Source organism: Eulemur rufifrons, chromosome 14 (genome assembly GCF_041146395.1).
Source record: "Eulemur rufifrons isolate Redbay chromosome 14, OSU_ERuf_1, whole genome shotgun sequence".
Taxonomy (NCBI): domain Eukaryota; kingdom Metazoa; phylum Chordata; class Mammalia; order Primates; family Lemuridae; genus Eulemur; species Eulemur rufifrons.
In genome coordinates, this window is record NC_090996.1 from 12,402,834 (window position 1) to 12,426,741 (window position 23,908).

Below are 23,908 nucleotides of genomic sequence, written 5' to 3' on the forward strand. Positions count from 1 at the left end.
TTAAAGTGTTATAATGACTTGGATTTTAGACTAGAAAGATGAAACACTTGAGCTCTAACTAAAGCATAATCAACACACTGCCCACAATAATTTATATTTTTTCAGACAGAGAGTTTAAAAATGCAGCATTTCATTCTCTGGAAGAATAAAATAAAAAACTGCCAGCTATCAAACAATTTTTGTGATAGGTACTTAAAAATTCAATTCTTGGATTTTGTTCTCTGTTCTGTTGGGAAGGGCAATAGAAACCTGCCACAATCACTAGAGCAATAAAATGTATTTCAGTAACCGTTATCACTACCTGCTTCTGTCCAAACACAGATCCAATATTCTCCTTTATGCTGGAGCTTCCACCTGTGCATACCACAGGCTGTCGTTTTCCTTGTCCAAGCTGATTGGTGCAGCTTATACGGATGCCTGCTGAAATGATACAGTATGCATGTAAGACCTGGACCATTCTAGCATACTCCTGTTTAAAAAACACAAACACAAGACTCAATATTACTTTACTCTTACAGGAATTACATGGTAAGTTATAACATTCAACTCAAGGTTCTCATACCACCTCACAAATATCACTGACAGAATAACCTATGAAGAGGCATCTTCCTATATACTATAAAGAAAAACTCCAACCCTTTGGTTCCTAGCCACACTCCTCTCACTTCCAGATGCTCTACGTCCACTGCTATAAAAATCAAAAAGTACATTCCCTTTGACCTTGTAATCCCTCCCCTAGAAATGTATCCTTGTAGAAAGACTGGCACTAGCATACAAAGATATATAAAAGTATGTTCACTGAAACAATCTAAGCAACCATCAGCACAGAGTTAATTAAATTAATTATATGTCCATATCATAGTGGAATGACAAACAATAATGTAGTAGGCATGGACCAAAGAGGATAATTATAATATGCTAAGCAAAAAGTCAGTTATACAGCAGTGTGGATAATATGATCCTAGTTGTTTAAAAAATATATAAACATATGTGTAACGATTGCCTATACCCATACACATTTAAAATCTAAAGGATATAAACCAAACTTGGGGGTAGGCAGAGACAATTTCAACTTCCAATCATACACAATTCTGTATGACTTGAATGCTGTATGTTCTATACTACTTGCTTTCATTATCTTATGAATTTATCTTAAAAATTATTTCAATACTTATAAACACATGAAATTAAAAGGGGCCTGAAAAGATATGCAAACTGTTAATAATGGTCATCTCCGAAAAGTGCAAACTTTATATTCTTATGTTTTTCTAAGACACTAATTTTCTACCATAAGATGCAAAAAAATAAGTCTTCTCTATTTTTGTAAAGTTTAATAATGTTAAAATTATCACAAATTGCTCTACAAGTAGAAGTTTTTAGCTGCATAAGTGTAAGTAACATTTTGGATTATAAGAAATCTATGTACATATATAAAAAATATATGTACAAAATACAAAAACATAAGGAAGACAGCAAAAAGCACATGAGATCACATATCCCAGGAAAACCACCGATGACATTAAAGCATCTACTCTTCCAGCCTTTTTCTATGCATATTTAGGCCAGCTGTTTTGTTTTACAAAACCATAATCATATAATATAGATAGTTTTATGGTCTGCTTTTTAAACACAATTATACAACATTTAGCTGTTTCACCTGCACGCAAATCCATAAAAGTTGTAACAATTCATTTCTCAGGGAAACAAGAGAAATCATCTTATCAAAAAATAAAGACAGAATCAAAAATAATTTTATTTCTTAAAGGACCCATTTTCTCTATTATAATACTAATAAATACTAGTTGATACTCTTCTTGAGAATAGAAAAGCGTACATCATCCTAAAGTTAAGTCTTTGATGGGAAGAAGCATTTCTCAAAAAATTAAGAGAAAAGAATCAACTGAAGAGTATACATTTTTAGTAAATCTTTTAGTCATACGTATATTATCAATACCCTTAAAAACTAGGATTATAAATTTCCTGTACCTTTTTAATATTCCTTTGAAATTCCTTATGGCGCACAGGTAGCGTATAGAAGAGCTGCTGCACGCTGACTGTCGTCCCCTTGGGTCGTGGGTAGGGGGTTTTTTGGATGATTTTCCCATTGTGATCAAACACCAGTCGAGTCCCAACCTTTGCAGACGTGTGGCAGGTAGAAATACTTACATCACTGTAAGAAAATGCGAGGCGTCGTATGTTCAGTTAGAGACACACAAATGCTGTACACTAAATACTCTTTTTCTCACTTTCCCGTCTCTCAAAATTTTCTTTAAAAAGATGATGATCTCACTGAGGTAATCAAGAAGATTTAAATGGGTAAGGAGTCATGATAAAACCTAAGGCCTGTACCTAAAAGACAGTGACACAAAGAGTTCTATAAATGCTTTGTTTTGATAAAAGTTTTGATTTAGTTTTTTAGGTTGAATTACAAAACAATAAAGAATCTTAAAATTTATTTATTCACAAAAATATTTATTTATCAGTTTTGTTACTATCATTCTAACAAAATTTTTAAAAGAATCCAAAAGATATAATAATTCAAATGTATAAGTAATTATTTATAAAAATTAGAATCTGCGCTAAAATTAAATAAGTGCTTTGGTTAAATTTTTTTCCTAAAAAATTGAAAATAAATTAAAACCAATGGTATTGGCCAAGCACAGTGGCTCACGCCTGTAATCCTAACACTCTGGGAGGCTGCGGAGGGAGGACAGCTTGAGGCCAGGAGTTCAGGACCAGCCTGAGCAAGACCAAGACCTTGTCTCTACTAAAAATAGAAAAATTAGCTGGGCATCATGTCTTGTGCCTGTAGTCCCAGCTACTTGGAAGGCTGAGGCAGGAGGATCACTTAAGCCCAGGAGTTTGAGGTTGCAGTGATGATGCCACTGCACTCTACCCAGGGCGACAGAGAAGACTCTGTCTCAAAAAAAAAATAAAAAAAAATGGTACCTATAATTTATTATTTATATGTTATATTATAATTCAGAAATTACTGGTTTAATAAGGGCAACAATTTTTTTACAATACTATTTGCTTCATTTCATTCATTTATTGCTCAAATTTCAGAAGTATTATCACTTAGATTGGTAGTTAGATAAAACAAGCCAGAAGTTGAGACATTGAGATAGGAAAGTGTAAACAATAATGATTCTAGTTATGCTTTTCAATTTTTTTATAAGGGGTCAAGTTAATGGATAAAAATATTGTATCACCTCAGTGCACAAAGTGAGCTCAGTGCTTCCCCCCGAAAGCCAAAAGTTTCAACCTGAGTTAGGTCAGCAAACTCTTGAATCTTAGAAGTGTGATGTTTCAGAGCTGAAAGAGAGTGCAAAGTAAAGCCCAAGATATCTCAAGTGACATAGCAACGAATACACACAATATCTACCAAAGTAACTGGTTTTAAAAAACTGTCTTTGTTTCCTAAGATAATGTTACTCAAAACTGAGACATTTGGCCCAACTATCTTATAATAAGATTAGAAAAATTCAACTTACTTAAGCCTTCAAAGTTTTCTTCTTCTACCCCGCATCCATTGTCTGAAACTTCAATGAGATCCACCCCATAGTCTTTAAGCCTTAGATCTAAAAAATTTAATACATTTATGTATTTCTCAAAGACTGGTCCATGCTAAAAGCTTTTATATTGACATTATTTATAACATATAATGCAAATCTAAGAGCCATAACTACACTTCAAGTTAAATGTACTATTGTCATTTTTTATATTTTGAAGTCCTTTTTGCATATTTACTAGCCAAGATTAAACAGTTTTGTTTTTTCTTTCTTTTGAAAGGAATAATTTTAACACAGTCATTAACAAGAACAAGCTCTGGAATCAGACTTTCTGGATCATATTTTACTAGCTTTATAACCTCAAGAAAAGTAAATTCCCTGTCCTTTAATTTCCTCATCTGTAAAATGAAGATAATAACTCCTATCTCATAAAGTTATTCTGCAGATTAAATGAGATATTCCATGTATAATTCTTAGCACAATGCCTGCTAAGTAAGAACACAATAGAAGTTAGCTGCTATTATGATTATTACTACCTAAATAGTAGGCACATAATAGGCACTACCTTTAATAACTTATTGGTATATCAACACTTCATTGTCTTATTACAGTAACAAATGTTTCTTGAATAAAATAATGGATTAGTTCCTATGGTGTTAAACTCTCCCAAACTTACCAATATTAGTGGCACCAGCATCCACGCTATTTTCCACCAACTCCTTCACAGCAGTGCTTAGACTGAGAACCACCTGCCCGGAACAAATTTGATGGACTGACTTCCGATCGATAGGTTTGATGGCCTTAGCAAGTTCTGTACTAAAGAAATCGTTTACAAGACACAAAGCAAGTACTCAGTTATGCGTTTTCATCCTGATTTTGAATGTGGGAAATGACTCATCACTGTTAATAACTTATGAGTTTAATCTATTCATTTATTATATTAACATACTTCTTTATTATTCATAAATATAAACATTGTTTTACAATCCTTAAATATCTGTCAAAAATACTTCTGAATACACACTTCAAATTCAACAGATATTTAAAATCTAGTTATACTGGCACCTACATGGAGACACATTGTATCTCTCAAGCTACCATAATCTTTTGCAACAATAGGATCTTCTTTCTTGAAAAGTGAAAGCAACATTTCTTGCATAATTTGAAAAACCGAGAGTATTCTGGGAAATAGTGTTTACGTCAAAACCATGTCAGAAACTGGGTACCAGCTGTACGATAACTATTCCCATACATACTAATATTAACGGTTGCCTTGGAAACCTCTCTCCAAATCCCAGCTGCCAGCTGCTGCCTTAATAAAGGCCCTCAAAGTTCTTGCTGTACCAGTTTTAAGAATTTTACAACTGTTTTGTCTCTACTTTCTCCCTACACCAATTTATCCTCCATGCTACCACCAGAGTTATTTTTGAAATCACAAATCTGGTTAAATGATTCTTCTGCTTAGAAATTTATTAGTGCCCTACTGCCTACTATATGAAGTTTAAATCTAGTCAAAATCAGGCCCCAATCTACCCATTTACTCATTCCCTCTAATCCTTTTCCCTTCACCAAGTTCCCCACATTTTAGTCACAGTGAACAACTGTTTCTTGAATATCACAAGCTCTTTTAGACACTGAGCTGTGTCTAAGCAGGTCCCTGTCTAAACTGCCTTCTTCCTCGTCTGCCCGGCCAATTCCGTATGTTCAATAATCCAGCAATTTCTAGTAAACGGTTTAATTGATAACTTGGGTATAATAGAATGCAAGAGCCTCCCTGGAAGAGAAATCTTTAGGTATTTCCCACAGCATCTAAGGCATAGTAGACCTTTCATCAACCCTTCTGAAATAAAGGAGCAACCATTTTTACTCTCCATTCTACCTTGCAATGAATCTCACTTGTTTTCTACAACGGGAAACTGCACATAAAATGGAAAGTATCTCTAAAAATGTGTGTATGTGGCAACATGCCGTGGCCTACAGGTTCACTTCTGATATTCATTTTGAGGAGGGGGATGCTACAACCTTTAAATACAGGCAGCAAATCTGCGTTTACGAATCTGACATTGAACACAACAGTGCGGGCCGAAGATTCAGTACCCCGAAGACAGTAGCTTGCCGGCCAAAAATCACATACTCGAGCAGATATATAAGCACTGCAGTTTAAAAAAACCGTTCAGCTATGCAAATTAGGATGGGCCTTGAAGCTCCCTCCTTCCCAAAATAACCTCAGTTTTTTAAAAGAGAGAGAGAGACACCAGGTAAAACGGAAATGAATTCAGTCTACGGGTATTTCATGTTCTGGCTTCAAGTCCACGGCCTCGTGATGGCGTCTAGGCAGGGGCTGCCCGGGAGCGGGCCGAATCCCGCCACCAGCCCAGGACGCGAAGAGGGGATCGACCCTAGCCTCAAAGCGCACCCAAAGGGCACCGAGTCAGAGGAGCGCTGCACACGCCGCTCCGGAGACTCCACGCCGCGGGCTCGCTACGCGCCTCGGCCACTTTCCCCTCCTTTCCAGGGGGCTGGAACGCCGTGAGCCTTACAAAGGGCGACCGTCAGGATAGACCGCAAGCCCCGCTCACCTCGAGCCCTCAGCTCGCTCCATGGATGCAGAACCCGACCCGCCTTCGGGATTACCGAGAGCTCCCCCTGCGGCTCCCACAGGGGCCCCGCCTCCCGGCCGTCCATTGGCTGCTTTCCACACTGTGCCCCGCCTCTTCCGTGCGGGGGCGGCAAATACTTCCCATATCTCCGTCTCGCTTATTGGCTCCGTCAAAAGTCGAGTCCGTGACGTTTAGAGAGCCATGGCCAATTAGAGTACACGGACTGCGATTTCCCAAACGTCCGCAGCAGGGTCAGCAGGGAGGTGGCTGTAATCTGTCGCGGCCTTGGACGGTTTCTGAGCTTTCGCGTCCGTCAGGCGCCACCTTCTTTCCTTTGGTTCCGCGATGCCGATGTACCAGGTAAAGCCCTATCACGGGGGCAGCGCGCCCCTCCGTGTAGAGCTTCCCACCTGCATGTACCGGCTCCCCAACGTGCACGGCAGAACCGGCGGCGGCATGCCCGACTCGGGCCATGTGCAGGTAGGAGCGCGCGGCCCCCGCCCAGTGCGCAGGCGCGACGGCGGGCCAGTGGCCGTGTCCTGCGAGGCTGGGGCGAGTGGATCTCACCTGGTTCGGGGTTGGCCGCCAGTCCCACGCCGGCCTCTGTGCCGGCCGGCTAACAAGTCACGCTAACTTTTGTCAGTTAAAATATCTATCTCTTCTCTTTTCTTTTTTTCGCATGTGGCCGCTTAAACTTTTTTATTAGAAAATTTTACCCTCCGAAAAGCGAATAGCACATAAATGCTCGCTTAGAGGAATTACAGAACGAACCCCAGGATCACCACCACCCAGGTTGGTTGACACATGTTGTCACCGCCCTACCCTTCTCGCTTATAACTTTCCCCCAGAGGTCCTGACTTTTATGGTAATTATGTCCTGCTTTTTAAATTATTTTGTCAACTACATATGCATCCCTAAAACAACATAGTCTTGATATAAGTGGAAGCATTCGATATGTGTTCTATTGTGTCTGGCTTCTTTTTTGAAGACATGATTTTAAGAGTCATTTTGTTGAGAGTAACAATGTTCATTTTCTCTGTAATATACTGTTCCATTGCATGACTCTGCCATCATTACTTATCCATCCTATGCTCATAGACACCGGATTGTTTGCCCTTTTCTGCTGTTATGAATTATTCTGCAATGAGTATTATACTAGAGCAGGCATAGGGTATATACTAAGGAATGAGATTGCTGGCTCAATGGGCAGGTCTGTCTTCCACTTTACTAGATAAATTATTTTCCAAAGTGGTTATACTGGTTTGTGCTCTCACCAGCAGTGTACAAGAATTCCTGATACTTGCACCCTTCCCAAAGCTGGTGTGTGTAAAGTGGTATCCTAATGTAGTTTCAGTAAGTTGAAGACCTTTTCATATTTACTGGCCATTTTGATTGCTGTTTTGTAGCTTACCTACTCAAGTCTTTCGCTCTTTTATCAATTACAAATATACATCTTAGGTTTCCAGCCGTAGAAAGGTCTGCCCATTCTGACAGAAGATGAGTGAATAGATAGATAACTTTTGAGATCTGTTTTCCCACTGTGTGTTATCCTTCAGTTTGCCTATTAAGCCATTAGACTTTCTGCCTACATTGGAAGGAAGGAAGGAAGGTTAGTTTGAAACCAAATGACAGCTGTTATCTCACTACAGAGCTAAGACAAAAATAGCAGTCATTGTTCAATGGTCCCTTCAACTACAGACTGCCATGGAGACTTGGCCCAATGCCTCTTCAACTGCACAGTCCCATGGAACCAAAAAGAAAACCCAGAATGGAGACTGTCACTTCTCATTTAAGATCTAGTTTTGGGTTTGTTTTGTTTGTTATAAGTCTGTTGCCTCACTTCCTTTGAGCTTTTATGTGTGAACTTCTAACTTAGAAGACACACAATCCCACTCCTCTAGCAGTTTCTCTAGCAGAGAAGAATAATGTGGATAGACAATTAGAAATCAGGCATATCCAGAGTATATGACAGCAACACAAATAATCTGTTTCTAAATACATGTAAATTAAAACAAATGCATAAACACAATATACCGAGTCACAATCTAGTCTCAGCAAGGAAAACAGCAGGCTGATGAGGTAGAGCAGATCTTGAGCATGTTGGTGTTACGAAGATCACAAGGGACTAAACTCAGGGCTCATAAATCACAGGCCACGTTGCATATGCAGTACTTCAGACATTGTTCAGTGTTGACTGAGTTTTGAATCCAGTAGGTGCCTTTTTGGGCCTAGTGGGGCAGGCACCGTACTGCCATTTGTAGAAATGAGCAAGATTGTGCACAAAGAATGCACAAATACAGGTTGGTTAAAAGATGGGAAATATTCCTCAGGAGGGCTGTCATTGAATAACAGGATATTAAACAGATAGTAGCCCCACTCGTCACACATCTTGCGTTCCAACTTCTTTCCACTTGGCCCCTAATTATTTCATTGGCATAGTGAACTCTATTCTTCCTTGTTCCACTCAGAAGTCAGTGAACTTAACAATTCTTTGCTGTTCGATCTTAAGCAAGAGCAGCAGACTAGGAGAGTTGAGAAAGTGTTGATTACGCTCTAGTGTAAATAGGAGTTAACCAGACATGAGAAGTGGGAAGAGTATTGCAGACAGAGGGAAGGAATAGCATGTGTAAAGTTCCTGTGGTAGGCGGGAGTGTGGTTATTTTTAGGAATTCACAATACAGTGTGGTTAGAGCGCAGAGCTAGGGGAGGGAATTAGGTGAGGTGAGGCAGCCAGGGGCCAAATCATATGAGATATTAAGCCATGTTAAAGGTTTAACTTAATATGCTAAGAGCCTGAGAGGTTAGCAAAGGCGGGGGTTGGGGGGGAAGGGGTGATCACAGATCTGAGTTTGTTTTTTAAACTCTCTGTAGCTGCCATCTTAAGGGATAGATTGGAGGGGTGGACCAGAATGTATGCAGGGTGGCCAGTTAGAAAATAGGCCATGTGAAAAACGGTGGCTTGGCCTTGGGCAGTGACAGTTGGAAGCACACTTAGAAGCCAGTGGACTCCAAATATATTTGGGAGGTAAAACTGACAAACACTACCTGAAGATAAATTGGATATGTGAGAGAGGGAGGTGTACTGAGTGAATAGTGGAGGAACAGATGTTCTGGGAACATTGAACTTGCCACACACAAATGTGAGCAAGTAACCCTTCTGCACTCCCATGAATATCATGAGCGCACACTTACAATAAACTCGTTGAGGTCACTGCCTATTGTCATCAGCATTTTCCACATGCTTAATGTATTCTTTGTTCTCTCCTGTGAGCTCATGAATCTGGTTGTACAATGTGACTTTATTGGGAAGTTTCTTGTTATTGATACACACACACACACACACACACACATATACTTTGAATTGCCATTTTAGGCTTGTTATTGCCTTTTAAAGTAAATCTATGGAGTTTGAGATTTATTCATCATCAAATGTTGATTCTTTACTGTGTACCAGACACTACACTAGGCAAGAAGGATGCACAGATTCAGTTCTGTGCTCCCTTTTCCCTTCTATTTGTATAAATTACTGAGTTACATCCTCATCCCCCCATCTTCACTACTTGTTCAAGCAAAGTATTTTGAATTAGTTTGTTATTAAGAATAAGGGATAATTTGTGTTCATTTTCTACCCTTCCCTCTTCTGAGACTAAATTACCTGAAATAGGAATCATACAATTTCAAAGTGGCTTTTAGTCACAATGTTTGTTTGTTTGTTTGTTTGTTTGTTTTAAAGCATTTGTGGATGGATTTGCAGGGATCTATTGGACTATGGGGAAAATACGGTGATTCTGCTACTTTATTTTAATGTCTTCTTTTAAAGGGTGGGAGGTTTGGTCAGTGCATGGAACAAGTAAGACAAGTGATCAAATTTAAACAGACTGACTGCTTTGATGTGAGAAGAAATGAACACTTGGATGTTGGTTTCTTTAGGAAGAATCTGACCCATCTCTGCAAGCTCTTGAGTCCCGCCAAGATGATATTTTAAAGCGTTTATATGAGTTGAAAGCTGCAGTTGATGGTCTCTCCAAGATGATTCAAACACCAGATGCAGACTTGGATGTAACGAACATAATTCAAGCAGATGAGCCCACTGCTTTAATGACCAATTCACTGGACTTGAATTCAGTGCTTGGAAAGGTAAGTTTGTTTTGAAAGTTGAGAAATGTCAGTGTGTGTTGGGTTGTTAGTGCAAGAAAATTGTGCTAGTGTGATTAAAGCCTTGGCTTTCCGTTTTTCAGAGGTAGAGCAAAGAGCATGTTCTTTTTTTCTCTAAATGATTGTGCCTTTGCACACAACAGATTCACGAGGTGTGAGTGAAGCCAAAACAAGCTCTAAAGCCTCCTCTTGACTTCTCAGGCTAAGTGGAGAACAGGGAGGATCTGCAGGCAGAGAAAGGGGTCAAGAAGAGTTACGGCCTCTGCCATTCTGGGGGTTCCAGCAGCCCCCAAGCCTGGAGCAGCAGATCTCAGCTTGTGTGCTCAGTGCTGCTCAGATTCTTCAGCAGAGGCAACCTTCATCTTTTTGAGAATAGCCGAACTTTCAGAACCTTGGCTGCCCAAGCACCGAAGTCCCACTAATCCTTTTAAAATATATTGCTACCGTCTGCCACAGTCTCATATTTCAAATGCATTTTGCTTAAATTCAGTTTGCTGTATTAAAAGTAGGTTGCATCAGCCAGCTGTCATGATTGAAGTTTATAGGCTTATTTGAGAGTTCAAAAGGGTTTGTGGCAAGAATCCCTACTCGCCTCCCTCAAGAATGGGTGATAGAATGTTCCCAAAGACTTAAAAAGTAGAAACAATGTTTCAGTATCTCATTCAGGGGTCAGTTTTTGGTAACCTCTGTACCTCTACATTTGTGTATTCCTTCTCCTGCTCACACATTCATTCAATACTTGTTTGCATGCACTGAGGACTCTGGGGAGACCCTAGCAGGCCTCCGGGGAGCCAGAGTCTACTGGATGGGTTGGTGAGCACACAGCAGTGACGGGATTTCTCAGGGTGCTGGGAAGGCTTCTCAGAGCACATAGTGCTCAAGATGATATTTGATGCTTCAGAAGGCACAGTCATGTAATACAATATGTTCAGGAAACTGCAGAGCACTCTGCATACCTTGATGTGTAGGACATTAGTCAGGAGTGGCAGGCTTGGAAAGGCTAGGAATTTGGCTGCGATTGTTTACATAAGTTGCATTTATTATTAAGACTGATAGTATAGAAATAAAGTCTTCATCCAAAAAGCTTATCAGTTTTGGCACTTTAGTTAACACTTTGTGTTTTAGAATTTCCCCACAGCACAAATTGATGTAGAACCTATATCCTGTCAGGTAGTCAGGTTTTAAAAAGATTTGGTAGCTGGAATACTTGCATGTGTGATTTTTTTGAACATAGTTTTATCTCAGAGATAAAAGAGACAAATAGAAGTGTCATTCCTGATGTCTTGTTTTATTGACAGTAAAGTCAACTTTTTATTTGTAGGAAGCCAGCAGTGTAGGGGGCTAAGGGGGCGGAGTCAGCTCACATCCCAGCTCCATTTCTTACTGAGCTGAGTGACCTTTGGATGAATTACTTTTCTCAGCTGTAGAGATGTCATAGTGCCTTCTTCATGGGAGTGGGTGATTCAATTAAATAGCCCTGGTTAAGTTCTTAGACTAGCAGGACCTGGTACAGTTATGCACACTCAGATTGCCTTTATTTGCTACATTGTTTTGCTCTTTCCCCAGGATTATGGGGCGCTGAAAGACATCGTGATCAATGCAAACCCAGCCTCCCCTCCGCTTTCCCTGCTCGTGCTGCACAGGCTGCTCTGTGACCACTACAGGGTCCTGTCCACTGTGCACACGCATTCATCAGTCAAGAGCGTGCCTGAAAACCTTCTGAAGTGCTTTGGAGAACAGAATAAAAAACAGCCCCGTCATGAATATCAGCTGGGTTTTACTCTAATTTGGAAGAATGGTAAGTAGAGAGAACTGAGTTGAACTTATATACAGTTGATCCTTGAACAATGTGGGTTTGAACTGCAGGGGTCCACTTATGTGCAGATTTTTAAAAATAAATAGATTGGAAAAATTTTTGGAGATTTGCAACAATTGGAAAAAACTTGCAGAAAAACTGCATAGGCTAGAAATATCGAAAAAGTTAAAAAGTTATGAATACATAAAATATATGTAGATACTAGTCTGTTTTATCATTTGCTTCCATAAAATATACACAAATCTATTATAAAAAGTAAAATTTATCAAAACTTACACAATTACCATACATGGCACCATTTGTAGTCAAAAGAAATATAAACAAATGTAAAAATACAGTGTTAAATCGTAACTGCATAAAATTAACTGTAGTACATACTGTAATAGCACCTCCTGTTGCTGTTGTGGTGAGTTCAAGTGTTGCAAGTATTGGCTTAAGACGTCATGTGACGCTCATCATCTCCGTATGAGCAGTTCATCTCTCCGATAAATTGCGTATCTCAGTAAAAAGTGATCTTTTGAGGTCCTTGAGTATTTTTCATCATGTTTAGTGCAATAATATAAACCTCAGATAATACCATGGGACACAGACTGAGAGCCACTAGTGATGCTGGAAGTGCTTTCAAGAAGCAAAATCATGATATTACAAGAAAAAGTTAAATTGCTTGATATGTACTTTAGATAGAGGTCTGCCCCTGTGCTTGCCCACCGTTTCAAGATAAATAAATCCAGCTTAAGGACTCATGTTAAAAAATAAAAAAGGAAAGGAAATTCTTGAAGCTGTAGCTGCAGCTATGCCAGCAGGCACAAAAACTTTGTACTTTTAATGAAATAATTGTTTTATCTTGTATTAAAAACGCACTCTTTATGTAGATGTAGGCTTGCTGTAAGAAAGGCATACCTATAGATTCTAACATGATTCGAGAAAAAGTGAAGTCGTCATATGACGATGTAAAGCAAAAGGAAGGTGAATGATCTAAAGCTGGACCATTGATGCCAGCTCAGCAAAGGATGGTTTGATAATTTTAGAGAGTTTTGCCTTAAAAAATATCAAGGTAACAGGAAAAACAGCTTCTGCCAACCAAAAAACAGTAGGCAAGTTCCCAGACGCCATGAAGAAAATCATTGAGAAGAAAGAATTGCTGCCTGAATAGGTTTTTAATGCAGACAAAAGTGCCCTATTCTAGGAAAAAATGCCACAAAGAACATTTATTAAGAAGACAAGCAAGCACCAGGATTTGAGGCAGGAATGGCTAAGCTAACTCTGCTGTTTTGTGCAAATGCAATCAGGTTTATGGTCAGGCCTGCCCTTATCTGTAAAGCTGCTAACTCCTAAGCCTTGGAGAAAGGATAAACACAGCTGCTAGTCTTTTGGTTGTACAAGGAGGCCTGGACGAGAACCCTTTTTCTGGATTAGTTCCATCGATGCTTTGTCTGAAGTCAGGAAGTACCTCACCAGTAAGGGTCTGCCTTTTAAAGTTCTTTTGATACAGGATAGTGCCCCTGGCCAGCCAGAACCCTATGAGTTAACATCAAAGGTGTCCAAGTGGTCTGCTTGCTCCCAAACACGATGTCTCTAATTCAGCCTCTATATCAGGAAGTCATAAGGATCTTTTAGGCTCATTACATACAGTACTGTATGGAAAGAATTGTCAGTACCATGGAGGAGAACCCCAATAGAACATAATGGAAGCCTGGAAGAATTACACCATTGAAGATGCCATCATTGTTACAGAAAAAGCCGGGAAAGCCATCAAGCCCAAAACAGATTCCTGCTGGAGAAAACTGTGTCCAGATATTGTGCGTGACTTCACTGGATGTATGACAGGGCCAATCAATGAAATAAAGAGATTATGGATACAGCAAAGAAGGTGTGGCGAGGGTGAAGGGTTTCAAAATATGGATCTTGGGAGCCAGGCGCTTAGGCATGTGCCTGTAGTCCCAGCTACTCAGGAGGTTGAGGTGGGAGGATCACTTGAGCCCTGGAGTTCAAGACCCACCTGGGCAATGTAGCAAGACCCCCGTCTCCTAAAAGGGGGTAAAAATGATCTTGGAGAAGTTCAAGAGCTAATAAACACCACATCAGAGGAACTAACAGAAGACTTTGATGGAGATGAGTCCTTCCGAACCAGTGGCAGATGTTGAAGAAAATGTGGAAGCCGCACCAGAAAATAAATTGACATTAGACAGTCTAACAGAAGGGTTCGATTATTCCAGACTGCTTTTGATTTCTTTTTATGACATGAAGACTTCTATGATACAGGCACTGGAACTAAAGCACACAGTGGAAAAAGGATTGGAACTGTATAGGAACATTTTTAGAGAAATGAAAAAGCAAAAGTCAGACAAATTATATTTCCATAAAGTTATAGAGTGTACCTGCCTCTCCTGCCTCCCCTTCCGCCTCCTCCACGTCTTCCACCTCTGCCACCCCTGAAAACAGCAACCTCTCCTCTTCCACCGATCAGCATAAAGATGAGGATGAAGACCTTTATGATGATCCACTTTCACTTAATGAATAGTAAATATATTTCCTATTCCTTATTATTTTTTAAGACAGGGTCTCACTACATTGCCCAGGCTGGAATGCAGTGGCTATTCACAGTCATGATCATAGTGTACTACAGTCTCGAACTCCTGGATTCAAGTGATCCTCCTGCCTCAGCCTCCTAAGTAGCTGGGACTATAAGCATGTGTTAACCATGCCCAGCCTCCCTAGCTTCCTTTATTGTAAGAATACAGTATATAATACATATGACACATAAAATGTGTTGACTGTTAATGTCATCAGTAAGGCTTCTGGTTGTTACTTGTTAAGTTTTAGGGGGAGGCAAAAGTTACATGTGGGTTTGTTTTTTTTGTTGTTGTTTTTTTTTTTTTTTAAGAGACAAGGTCTCGCTATGTTGCCCAGTCCTATGTTGCCCAGTCGACCCTCCCACCTCAGCCTCCTGAAGTGCTGAGATTATATGCATGAGCCACTGTGCCCAGCTTATATATGTGGATTTTTGACTGCACAGGGGAAGGGGGCCGCGGCTGCTAACCACGGTGATTTTCAAGGGTCAGCTATACTATATGATGAAACATGCGTCATGGTTTTGATAAGAGGCAGCGAGATAGGATATTATATGGCATACACAGCATACAGCTGTTTGCTCTCAGGTCAAATCATCTAAAAGTCTGGAAAGCTTGTGGGGTAGTTATAGAAGAGGAGCAGAAATGATTCTTGATGCAAAGATGCCCTCATTCCCCTGGGAAGGTTGGGGTCTCTGAGTGAGACACAGGTCAGGCGCAGGAGGGTTGTGAGCATTGGAGGAAGGGAGTCCTGTCTGAGCACGGGAGCAATGGCTGTTGCAGCCATCTTGCCTTCACGTTCTAAAACTTACCATTACAGGGACACCGAAGTTATCCTTTCATATGGCCATAAAAAGACAGAGTACTGTCCTGGTTAAGCTGATACAGAGGGAAGTGAGTTAATGTCATTCATCAGGGATACCTTAACTGCTCTCAGCTCCACAAAAGTGATTATGAAGGCAGAGAGCTCCCAGCCTCTCTGGAACACCTGTGTCTCCACATCCTTTAGGCCAGGGATTGGAGTAGACGGTCTGCAGTCCCTTCTAGCTTGGAACTGTCATGATCAAATACCAGAAATGGTTACTTGGTTACTTTTTTAACATATAGTTTGCACTCAAACCCTTTTGAATATTAAACCTTTTGGAGACAAACTAAAAATGTGATGTGACGTTCTTGAAAATATACTTTCCCTTATCATTAGTTCATGATTTTTAGTGACTTCCCCTTTCCACATTGTACAAGTACTTCCTTCAGGGCTGTTGTTGATGCTACACAGTATTTTTTTTTTTCTTTTCAGTGCCAAAGACTCAGATGAAATTCAGTGTCCAGACGATGTGCCCCATTGAAGGAGAAGGGAACATCGCACGTTTCTTGTTCTCTCTGTTTGGCCAGAAGCATAATGCTGTAAATGCAACCCTCATAGATAGCTGGGTAGACATTGCTATTTTTCAGTTAAAAGAGGGAAGCAGTAAAGAAAAAGCCGCTGTTTTCCGTTCCATGAACTCTGCTCTTGGGAAGAGCCCTTGGCTCGCTGGGAATGAACTCACCGTGGCAGACGTCGTGCTATGGTCTGTGCTCCAGCAGACCGGAGGCTGCAGTGCAACGGTGCCGGCCAATGTGCAGAGGTGGATGCGGTCTTGTGAAAACCTGGCCCCTTTTAACACTGCCCTCAAGCTCCTTAAGTGAATTTCAGCAATGGATTTTAAAGGGTTTAGATTTTAAGAATGGTGCTGTTTCATGCCTGTTGTCAGTAAAGAGACTTGTATTAGAATCAAAGTCTTTTTATTTATGCCAGTTGTCAAGTATCAATAAAAGCATCATGTAATTTGTGGTTTTCATTTTATTTAAAATTCAGCAAAATCATATGCAACATACCATGACAGCTGCCCACTATGTGGCAGGCACTTTCTGGGATTCAAAAATGAATATATCAGATTGTACATCCACCTATGAGGGATGTACAGATTGGTGGGGGAGTTGAGTGCTGTATTAAAGGAAAGAGGATCACAGGAACAGGGCAAAGGCAGGAAAGAGCCTGTCTGAGCTGCTCTGAGATCACTGGGGGCAAAGAGTACAAAGCTTTGCTAGGCGTATGGCTTTGGAATGATGCTGAGCTGACGGTGGGCAGAACAGACAAAAGCTGGAGGTGCACACTGCTAAGGAGTTGAGCTTTTATCTTGGAGGCAGCAGAGAGCCAGCAAAAGGTTTTGAGCCCAGAAATGAACTGATCAGGTGTCTTTCTGGTAATTAACCTCAGCAGCAGTGTGAGAGGGCGGGAAGACTGGCAGCTGTCCACACTGGAACAGCCCAGTCAGTGTGCAGGCCTGGGCTCAGGCAGTGAGGGTGGGGAGCACACATGGATTTCTGCAGAACCTTCTAAAGGGGGACTAGGGTCAACGGGCAGAGTTTAAAGGAGAAAGAACAGTTGAGGATGATGTCTTTTTAGTTTCAGGGACTGGGTGGATGGTAATATTTAAGTAGGAAATTCAGGAATAGGAGCTTGTGCAATAGGAAAGGGAAAGAACAGGTTTAATTCAGAGCAGTCTTAAGTTTGAGATGCTGAGTCATGAAAAAGCTACCTAAGGAAAAAGCAGTTTGGGACACTTTTACATCGTTAGTAAGTCTTGCACAGTCTTACTAAATATAATTAAGAATTATACCATTTATACCCTAATAAAGATTGAAAATTTACACTCCAGTTAACAATTTTAAGAGTTTTAAGTTCACTTGCATATTACCGACATAGCCTAAATAAGGCTAGATAGGTACACCTCCGTCTTTCATGCTATCCTTTACCCCTTTGTCCTGAGAAAGGAGGTTTAGCTGCCTCTTTAGTTCTTCAATTTCTTTTTCTTGCTCTATTATCTTCATCTGTAGGGTGAGATTAACCTGTAAAGAGAAAATTTTAAGCTCCATTAAAATGGCTACTTCCCTTTTAAATATACAGCAAGCCCATGCTTTGCATGGTTCCAGTATGCATGAGTTTGTTATCACAGTTAACTTAAATAACACTAGTCACCCAACGGCATGGTTCAAGTGTCAGTGACCACAGTCAGTGGTTCCCCAAACACTATGTTAAATAACATACCACCTTCAAGGTCTGTCAGAGATTGGTCACTATACATCTGTTAGTTCACAGCAAAGTGTGTAGTTGTGTTGCCTCTTCTTCTTCCAGTGAGGAGCCCACATGACATTTTTTTTTAAATGGATAAAAAGGGAACTGGCCAACAAAGATGAAAGTGCAGTGAAGTAATGAAAAGTGACAATGCTGGAATTGAAATGAGGATCAAACGTAAACGGTGTTCTAGAATAGCAGGCAGAAGTAGGAACTTTGCCTCTACAAGAGAGTCAACATTCTCATGTTGCAGCCACAGGCACTGAGTGAGAGCAGCTTCTCAACACAAATGAGGAAAGGGATAAAGATGTCCCAGAGAAAGTGACACCAGCAAAAAAGCTTCACATTAAAAGAATTCTCAGAGATGTTTCACAACACTGAAAGTATACAAAGGATAAAATGCTGGAAGCCGATCCAAACTTCAGGAGTATGACAATTTGCCAAGGCAAGAAAAGGTACACACTGTCATATACAAGATGAACGCAGTCACTGTTCAAACTGCTCCTGAGACACTTGACTTTTCAATGTTTCTAACATTTTAAGATACAAAACACTAAATCAACATTATTATGATTTTTTCATCTCAACATACATTTATAACTGACAATAAGAGAGTTTAATGTTTTGCCAAATTTTAAAGGTCACAAAACAATCATAACTTTCCCTATTGATTAAGATCCCTTTGCATGGCTTAAGCTTTTTTTATTTTTATTTATTTATTTTTTTAGGGATGGGGTCTAGCTCTGTCATTCAGGCTGGAGTGCAGAGGTGTGATCATAGCTCACTGCAGCCTCAAACTCCTTGGCTCAAGTGATCCTCATGCCTCAACCTCCCGAGTAGCTGGGACTACAGGTGTGCACCACCATGCCTGGCTATCTTTGCTAGGTCATTTTTTAACAGTACCACACTACCATGCAAAGCAAGGACTGCCTGTATATACAAGTCCTTATCTGTGTAGGTGCATGTAGGTTACTTTATTTATAATAAAATTTTATAAAATAGGAGAAATTCTTGTCATAAATAACTATGGTCTCTAACAGCTATCTTAACTGAGTGTTAGAAAATCCCCTCCATATGTGAAGATAAATGCTTATGCTTGGTTTTAAGAACCACATCTGTTATTTTCAAACACTTCCAAAAAAGAGAAAAGTACTACACCTACCTGTTTACCATTTAGGCTAATAAAATTCACTATTTCACTTGACAAGCCTTAAATAGTAAGTCAGCTATCTGATTCTTCTAAACAGTCACTACAAGTGGTTCCCAACTAGTGTATGTCAGAATCACTTCAAAGGTTTGTTAGAATACAGACTGCTGCCCCTTCTCCTCCCCAAAATTCTCTTTTTAGTAGCTTGGGGGACCAGAGAAGGCCTGAGAATTCTATCAAGTTCCCAGGTCAATGTATGCTGCTGATCTGGAGACTACACTTTGCAAACCACTGCATTCAGGCAATGCTGCTCAAATACTGTGTGTGTAAATCACTTTCTGCTTAAAACTCAGATTCTGACTCAGGGTGTCAGGGGTGCAGCTCCCGGGTAATACTGATGTGGCTGGTATGAGGACCATACTTTGAGTCACAAAGCACTAGAGGATCTGTGAATATATCTTTGAATTAAGCTTTTATTAAATCTTAAAAAGTTTCTAGAGGAATAGAATGGATGAATCATCTATTATTTCCAGCATATGCAGACTAGAGACTATACCTGGCACTGTAACAACATGACAGGAAGGATGAAGGGAATGGTCGCCCCGGGGCAATGCCGCATCACAGGGCTGAAAACCACAATCACGAAGTTGAATGCGGAAAGCTCTTACACTGGCCAAGGCTGTCTCTGCCATCGTTGTTCCAACTCCCCCTTAGAATTTCTGCCATCCTTGACCCTTTGGTATGTGTCTCTTTACAAGTAGGTACTTGTATAAAATTTATAAAAAATTATAACCATACTTGGAAAGGAAAAATAAAACCTTTCACTGACTTAGCAAGATGAGGCTAGAAACTGAAGCTCCTAATTTTTAGGGTAGAAAGCTGGCTGTGAATCACTGCTTACGTGGACTATGAATACAGGTGTGCTGTTGGCATTAAACTTAGTACTTGATGCACTGTTGGGGAACTCTAAGGATGGGTTTAAATATCTAGTTTCCACAAACCTTAGTCTAAGCTCAACTATTCTTCATGAAACAGGATTCATAATTTAAACAAATTTTATTTTAAGCTTCCTATTTTCCCCAGCATTAAAAAAAATTTAGAGACTGTATCTGCGGGCATCAGCTGCAGACCCAAGCCAGGCCATCACTGCTGCTCACCTGGTGGTCCTCAGCGACAGCATGCAGCTACCGCCGAGGGACTAGAGCACCATCCCCAGCAGCACACTCTTCAGCACTACCCTCACAGGTACCAGGATCATCTATGACTGGAAATTCCTGACGGAGTGTCAGACCTCACCTGTGATCAAAACACCCCTTAGGGACCTGTCAACTACTCCAGGGTCACCAGCCCTGCCAGGGATGACCCCTCTGTACACACACAGAAGCCAGCCAGAGCCACTTGTACCATGGCCCGGAAGATAAGTGGGTGGGTGGTGAAGAGTCAGAGTTTGAGACAGACATTTGAAGGAACAGTCACAGGATGGAGCATTGCCTATGGGTCCCTCTGGCACTGTCTGAGACAAGTCACACCTGCCAAGCCTTATGAAAGTTATACTGGGCAAGTGTCAGGTGTGGGGTCAGTCACTCCTGCCCTCTACTTCCTCAGTCAGGGCACCTGCCTCCCTTCCTCTTTGTAAACACCAGCAGATACCTCCTTGTGTCTCTGCTGATGCAAGAGCTGCTGCCCCAAGGGAAGTGACTCCCACAAGCACACCCTGCAGGTAGACAAGGACAAGGCCCTTCTGAAGGATCATCTGGCTCTTCCAGCCCTACCCTCTGGGCACACTCACCCCTTCCGTAGGTCGATGTGCCTGGGGAAGCTCCCCTCCCCTTCCTTCCCCAAGAGAGGAAATAAAAACCACGTAGGGCCAAAAAACAAAACATACATTTCCAGAATTTTGGAAAAGTTCACTTTGCAGCAGCTGAATAGCAGAGGGTCTCTGGGATGAGTTCCTTCTAGTTAAAAGCTGGATATACTTGGCTTGTACCGGACACCTTTTACTGAGGGATTCAGGTATCTGACCAGTTCTCAAACCAGTTAAAACTTCTGCTCGCTCCATCTCTGTTCCAAACGGCTGAAAGAGTTCCAGCAGGATCACACCCAAGCTGTACATATCTGACTGGAAAAAGAACAATAAGGGGAATTCACTAGTAAAATATAAAGTCAGGATAACATTTCCATTGTAATGTACCATCATCTCTTCTTTTTTTTTTTTTTGAGACAGAGTCTCACTCTGTTGCCTAGGCTAGAGTACTGTGGCATCAGCCTAGCTCACAGTAACCTCAAACTCCTGGGCTCGAGCAATCCTCCTGCCTCAGCCTTCCAAGTAGCTGGGACTACAGGCATGTGCCATCATGCCCAGCTAATTTTTTCTCTATATTTTTAGTTGTCCATATAATTTCTTTCTATTTTGTTTTTTTAGTAGAGACAGGGTCTCGCTCTTGCTCAGGCTGGTCTCGAACTCCTGAGCTCAAACGATCCTCCCGCTTCGGCCTCCCAGAGTGCTAGGATTATAGGCGTGAGCCACCTACCATCATCTCTAATGGGAGAGGATTTCTAAGAATGAGGATGTATAGTCACCTACAATGCAGGCAACAGAGCAGGATGTTCGTCCCTCACAGAGGCAGGTGTCTGCCCTGAGCAAAAGGTGACCGAGACTTTCACAACCCTGTCTCTTTACCACGAACAGGGGCATCTGTGGGCTCAACGGTCAGGTGAAGGGCAGGGATAATCTCTACCACCCACAGCAGTTACGACCACACAACTGTCTTCACTATGCCTTGACCATCAGGCCTGACCCAGACAGAGTGCTGTGAGCTCACTCCTGCTAGTGCCAGCTACAGGAATGCCACAGAATGTCCCAAGTCGTACTCCAGTCTCACCTCGGCCCCCACTCATAATTAAGCATTCTTAGTAACATTTAACAAACTTGGCATCAAATCTGTGCTGCTTTTCCTAAAAATAGTTTTTTTTACGAAGGTCTTTACTAAATAGGATTTTAGGGGCAACCATGGTTTTTTCTGGCAGCTCTTTCCCAATCTAAAAAGCTAAATGATCCATGAAAAGGAAGAAAATTCACTAGGCTGTTATTGTGAAGAAAGGATTTACTTTGGCATTTCTTCAAGGAACAATAGGGTTTAAAACTTCAAAATATCTTCATCCTATTTCAAGGGAGTCAAGTGGCAGACTTATTTACCTAAGCTTGAAAACAGAAGAATGCAAGGCTGAAAAGAGGTTTCCTGAATCCCAGCTCCAGGAGGTGAACGGAGACATTTGAAAGGGAAAGCTCATTTCAAAAACAATGTGTGACACCCATGGATTTAGAAACAGTAAAGTTGCCTTAAAAATGCAGTCAGGGCTGGGCGCGGTGGCTCACGCCTGTAATCCTAGCACTCTGGGAGGCCGAGGTGGGCGGATCATTTGAGCTCAGGAGTTCGAGACCAGCCTGAGCAAGAGCGAGACCCCATCTCTACTAAAAATAGAAAGAAATTATATGGACAGCTAAAAATATATATAGAAAAAATTAGCCGGGCATGGTGGTGCATGCCTGTAGTCCCAGCTACTCGGGAGGCTGAGACAGGAGGATCCCTTGAGCTCAGGAGTTTGAGGTTGCTGTGAGCTAGGCTGACGCCACGGCACTCACTCTAGCCTGGGCAACAGAATGAGACTCTGTCTCAAAAAAAAAAAAAAAAAAAAAAAAAAAAGCAGTCAGATCCAATTGAAAAGTGAGGCTCATCCTTTGGGCAGTTTGATGCAATAGATAACCTACAGTACTCTTATCTCCAAACACATCTCTACAATAGAACTTCTCCATTTAATTGTACTGTCTGTTATTTACAATTGCAAAATAAAAGAGGGAAAAGCAACAAATACTACCTTGGCATCATACTCAGATCCTTCCAACTGTTCAGGTGAAGCATACAGACAAGTACCCACTCTAGAAGTATGTATTGGTATACCTGTAATTTCAAAATCCACATGTTAAACATTGCCATGTTAACACTGTCAACACTAAAGAACATTTACTAGAGCAGGGCATTTTAGCTGCTAAGGGAACAATGGTTGCTCTTTGTCTTCATCTTACCTTTGCTATTAAATCTTTATGGTTCTCTTTAAATACTGAAATGTTCAACCATATCTTTTTTTAATGCAAAAAAAAAAAAAAAAACCCACAAAACTTACTCTTCCCATTTCCGTTGGTCCAGTCTGTGTTCTTGTGTATGATGTCCGTGCAGGCCAGACCAAAGTCTCCTATTTTTACTTGCTGATCGGGGCCATGAAGAAAAATATTTCTAGGCTACAAACAAACAGAACAAATCAACTCATTGGCTTTCTTAAAACAAATAGTAAAAACTTGTGAATGTTAAGAGTTTCCAACTCAGGAGCAAGCAGCCTCCTTAAAAGTCAAAAATTTGAGCAACGGTTCTCAAATTCGGCTGTACATTAGAATTGCTGGGGAGAGTTAAAAAAAAAAAAAAAATCTCAATATCCAAGCCTTTCCCCAGACCAACTAGATCAGAACTCCTGGAGGTGGATGGAAGCATCATTTTATTTAAAAGTCTCAAGATGATTTCAAATTTGAGAACCATTAATGTAGAGCATACTTAATATACAAGGGCTTCTTGACCCTGGCTGTACATCATCACCTGAGATGCTTTTAAAAACTACTGTCCTCTCCAAAGTCAAAGACATTGGTATTTTTTATGAAAGAACTTTGATATTTTTTAAAAGCTCCCAGATGATTCATATATTAGCCAGGGTTGGGAATGACTAGGTCACCCTCGATGGCTCTACTGAAGCAGCTGTTGCAGATCCAAAACATCCCCAATAGAAGCATTCCCACGCCAGTGAAAAATTGCACCCATAATCAGGGGGGGGAAGATTCTACCAAAAATTAAAAAATACTTAGGTTTAAAGTTACTTTCTTACTTTATGTAATAATTTTAGTTTTTTATTTTAATGTATAAATTCTCCCATTTTAGCTTTGTCAGTG

General features: G+C 40.8%; 3 protein-coding genes across 22 annotated transcripts in view; 1 reads left to right on the plus strand and 2 right to left on the minus strand.

The window, feature by feature from the left end:
- PMS2 (PMS1 homolog 2, mismatch repair system component) overlaps window positions 1–6,273 on the minus strand; it is a 23,762-nt gene extending 17,489 nt beyond the window's left edge. For 8 of the 15 annotated variants that reach the window (XM_069486581.1, XM_069486586.1, XM_069486578.1 and 5 more), the window contains exons 1-6: window positions 6,092–6,171; window positions 4,189–4,328; window positions 3,495–3,581; window positions 3,213–3,315; window positions 1,987–2,170; window positions 302–469 (exon numbers count right to left, since the gene is read on the minus strand). In XM_069486581.1, the coding sequence (XP_069342682.1) occupies window positions 302–469; window positions 1,987–2,170; window positions 3,213–3,315; window positions 3,495–3,581; window positions 4,189–4,328; window positions 6,092–6,114 (705 nt within the window). In that variant the 5' untranslated portion in view covers window positions 6,115–6,171. Of the gene's footprint in view, window positions 1–301; window positions 470–1,986; window positions 2,171–3,212; window positions 3,349–3,494; window positions 3,582–4,188; window positions 4,329–6,091 lie in introns of all 15 variants that reach the window. The other 7 variants (XM_069486585.1, XM_069486584.1, XM_069486580.1 and 4 more) reach the window with 5 other exon arrangements.
- The window catches only part of AIMP2 (aminoacyl tRNA synthetase complex interacting multifunctional protein 2), a 22,227-nt gene extending 5,696 nt beyond the window's left edge, over window positions 1–16,531 (plus strand). The window contains exons 1-4 of one of the 5 annotated variants that reach the window (XM_069486593.1): window positions 6,364–6,592; window positions 10,043–10,249; window positions 11,834–12,065; window positions 15,951–16,531. In XM_069486593.1, coding sequence (XP_069342694.1) covers window positions 6,458–6,592; window positions 10,043–10,249; window positions 11,834–12,065; window positions 15,951–16,339 — 963 coding nt within the window. In that variant the 5' untranslated portion in view covers window positions 6,364–6,457 and the 3' untranslated portion in view covers window positions 16,340–16,531. Of the gene's footprint in view, window positions 1–6,362; window positions 6,593–9,914; window positions 9,946–10,042; window positions 10,250–11,833; window positions 12,066–15,950 lie in introns of those variants that run through there. The other 4 variants (XM_069486594.1, XM_069486597.1, XM_069486595.1 and 1 more) reach the window with 4 other exon arrangements.
- Window positions 16,532–16,533: 2 nt separating this feature from the next.
- EIF2AK1 (eukaryotic translation initiation factor 2 alpha kinase 1) overlaps window positions 16,534–23,908 on the minus strand; it is a 34,479-nt gene continuing 27,104 nt past the window's right edge. For both annotated transcript variants that reach the window (XM_069486592.1, XM_069486591.1), the window contains exons 12-15: window positions 23,098–23,212; window positions 22,792–22,874; window positions 20,801–21,034; window positions 16,534–17,542 (exon numbers count right to left, since the gene is read on the minus strand). In XM_069486592.1, coding sequence (XP_069342693.1) covers window positions 17,411–17,542; window positions 20,801–21,034; window positions 22,792–22,874; window positions 23,098–23,212 — 564 coding nt within the window. In that variant the 3' untranslated portion in view covers window positions 16,534–17,410. The remainder of the gene's footprint in view (window positions 17,543–20,800; window positions 21,035–22,791; window positions 22,875–23,097; window positions 23,213–23,908) is intronic.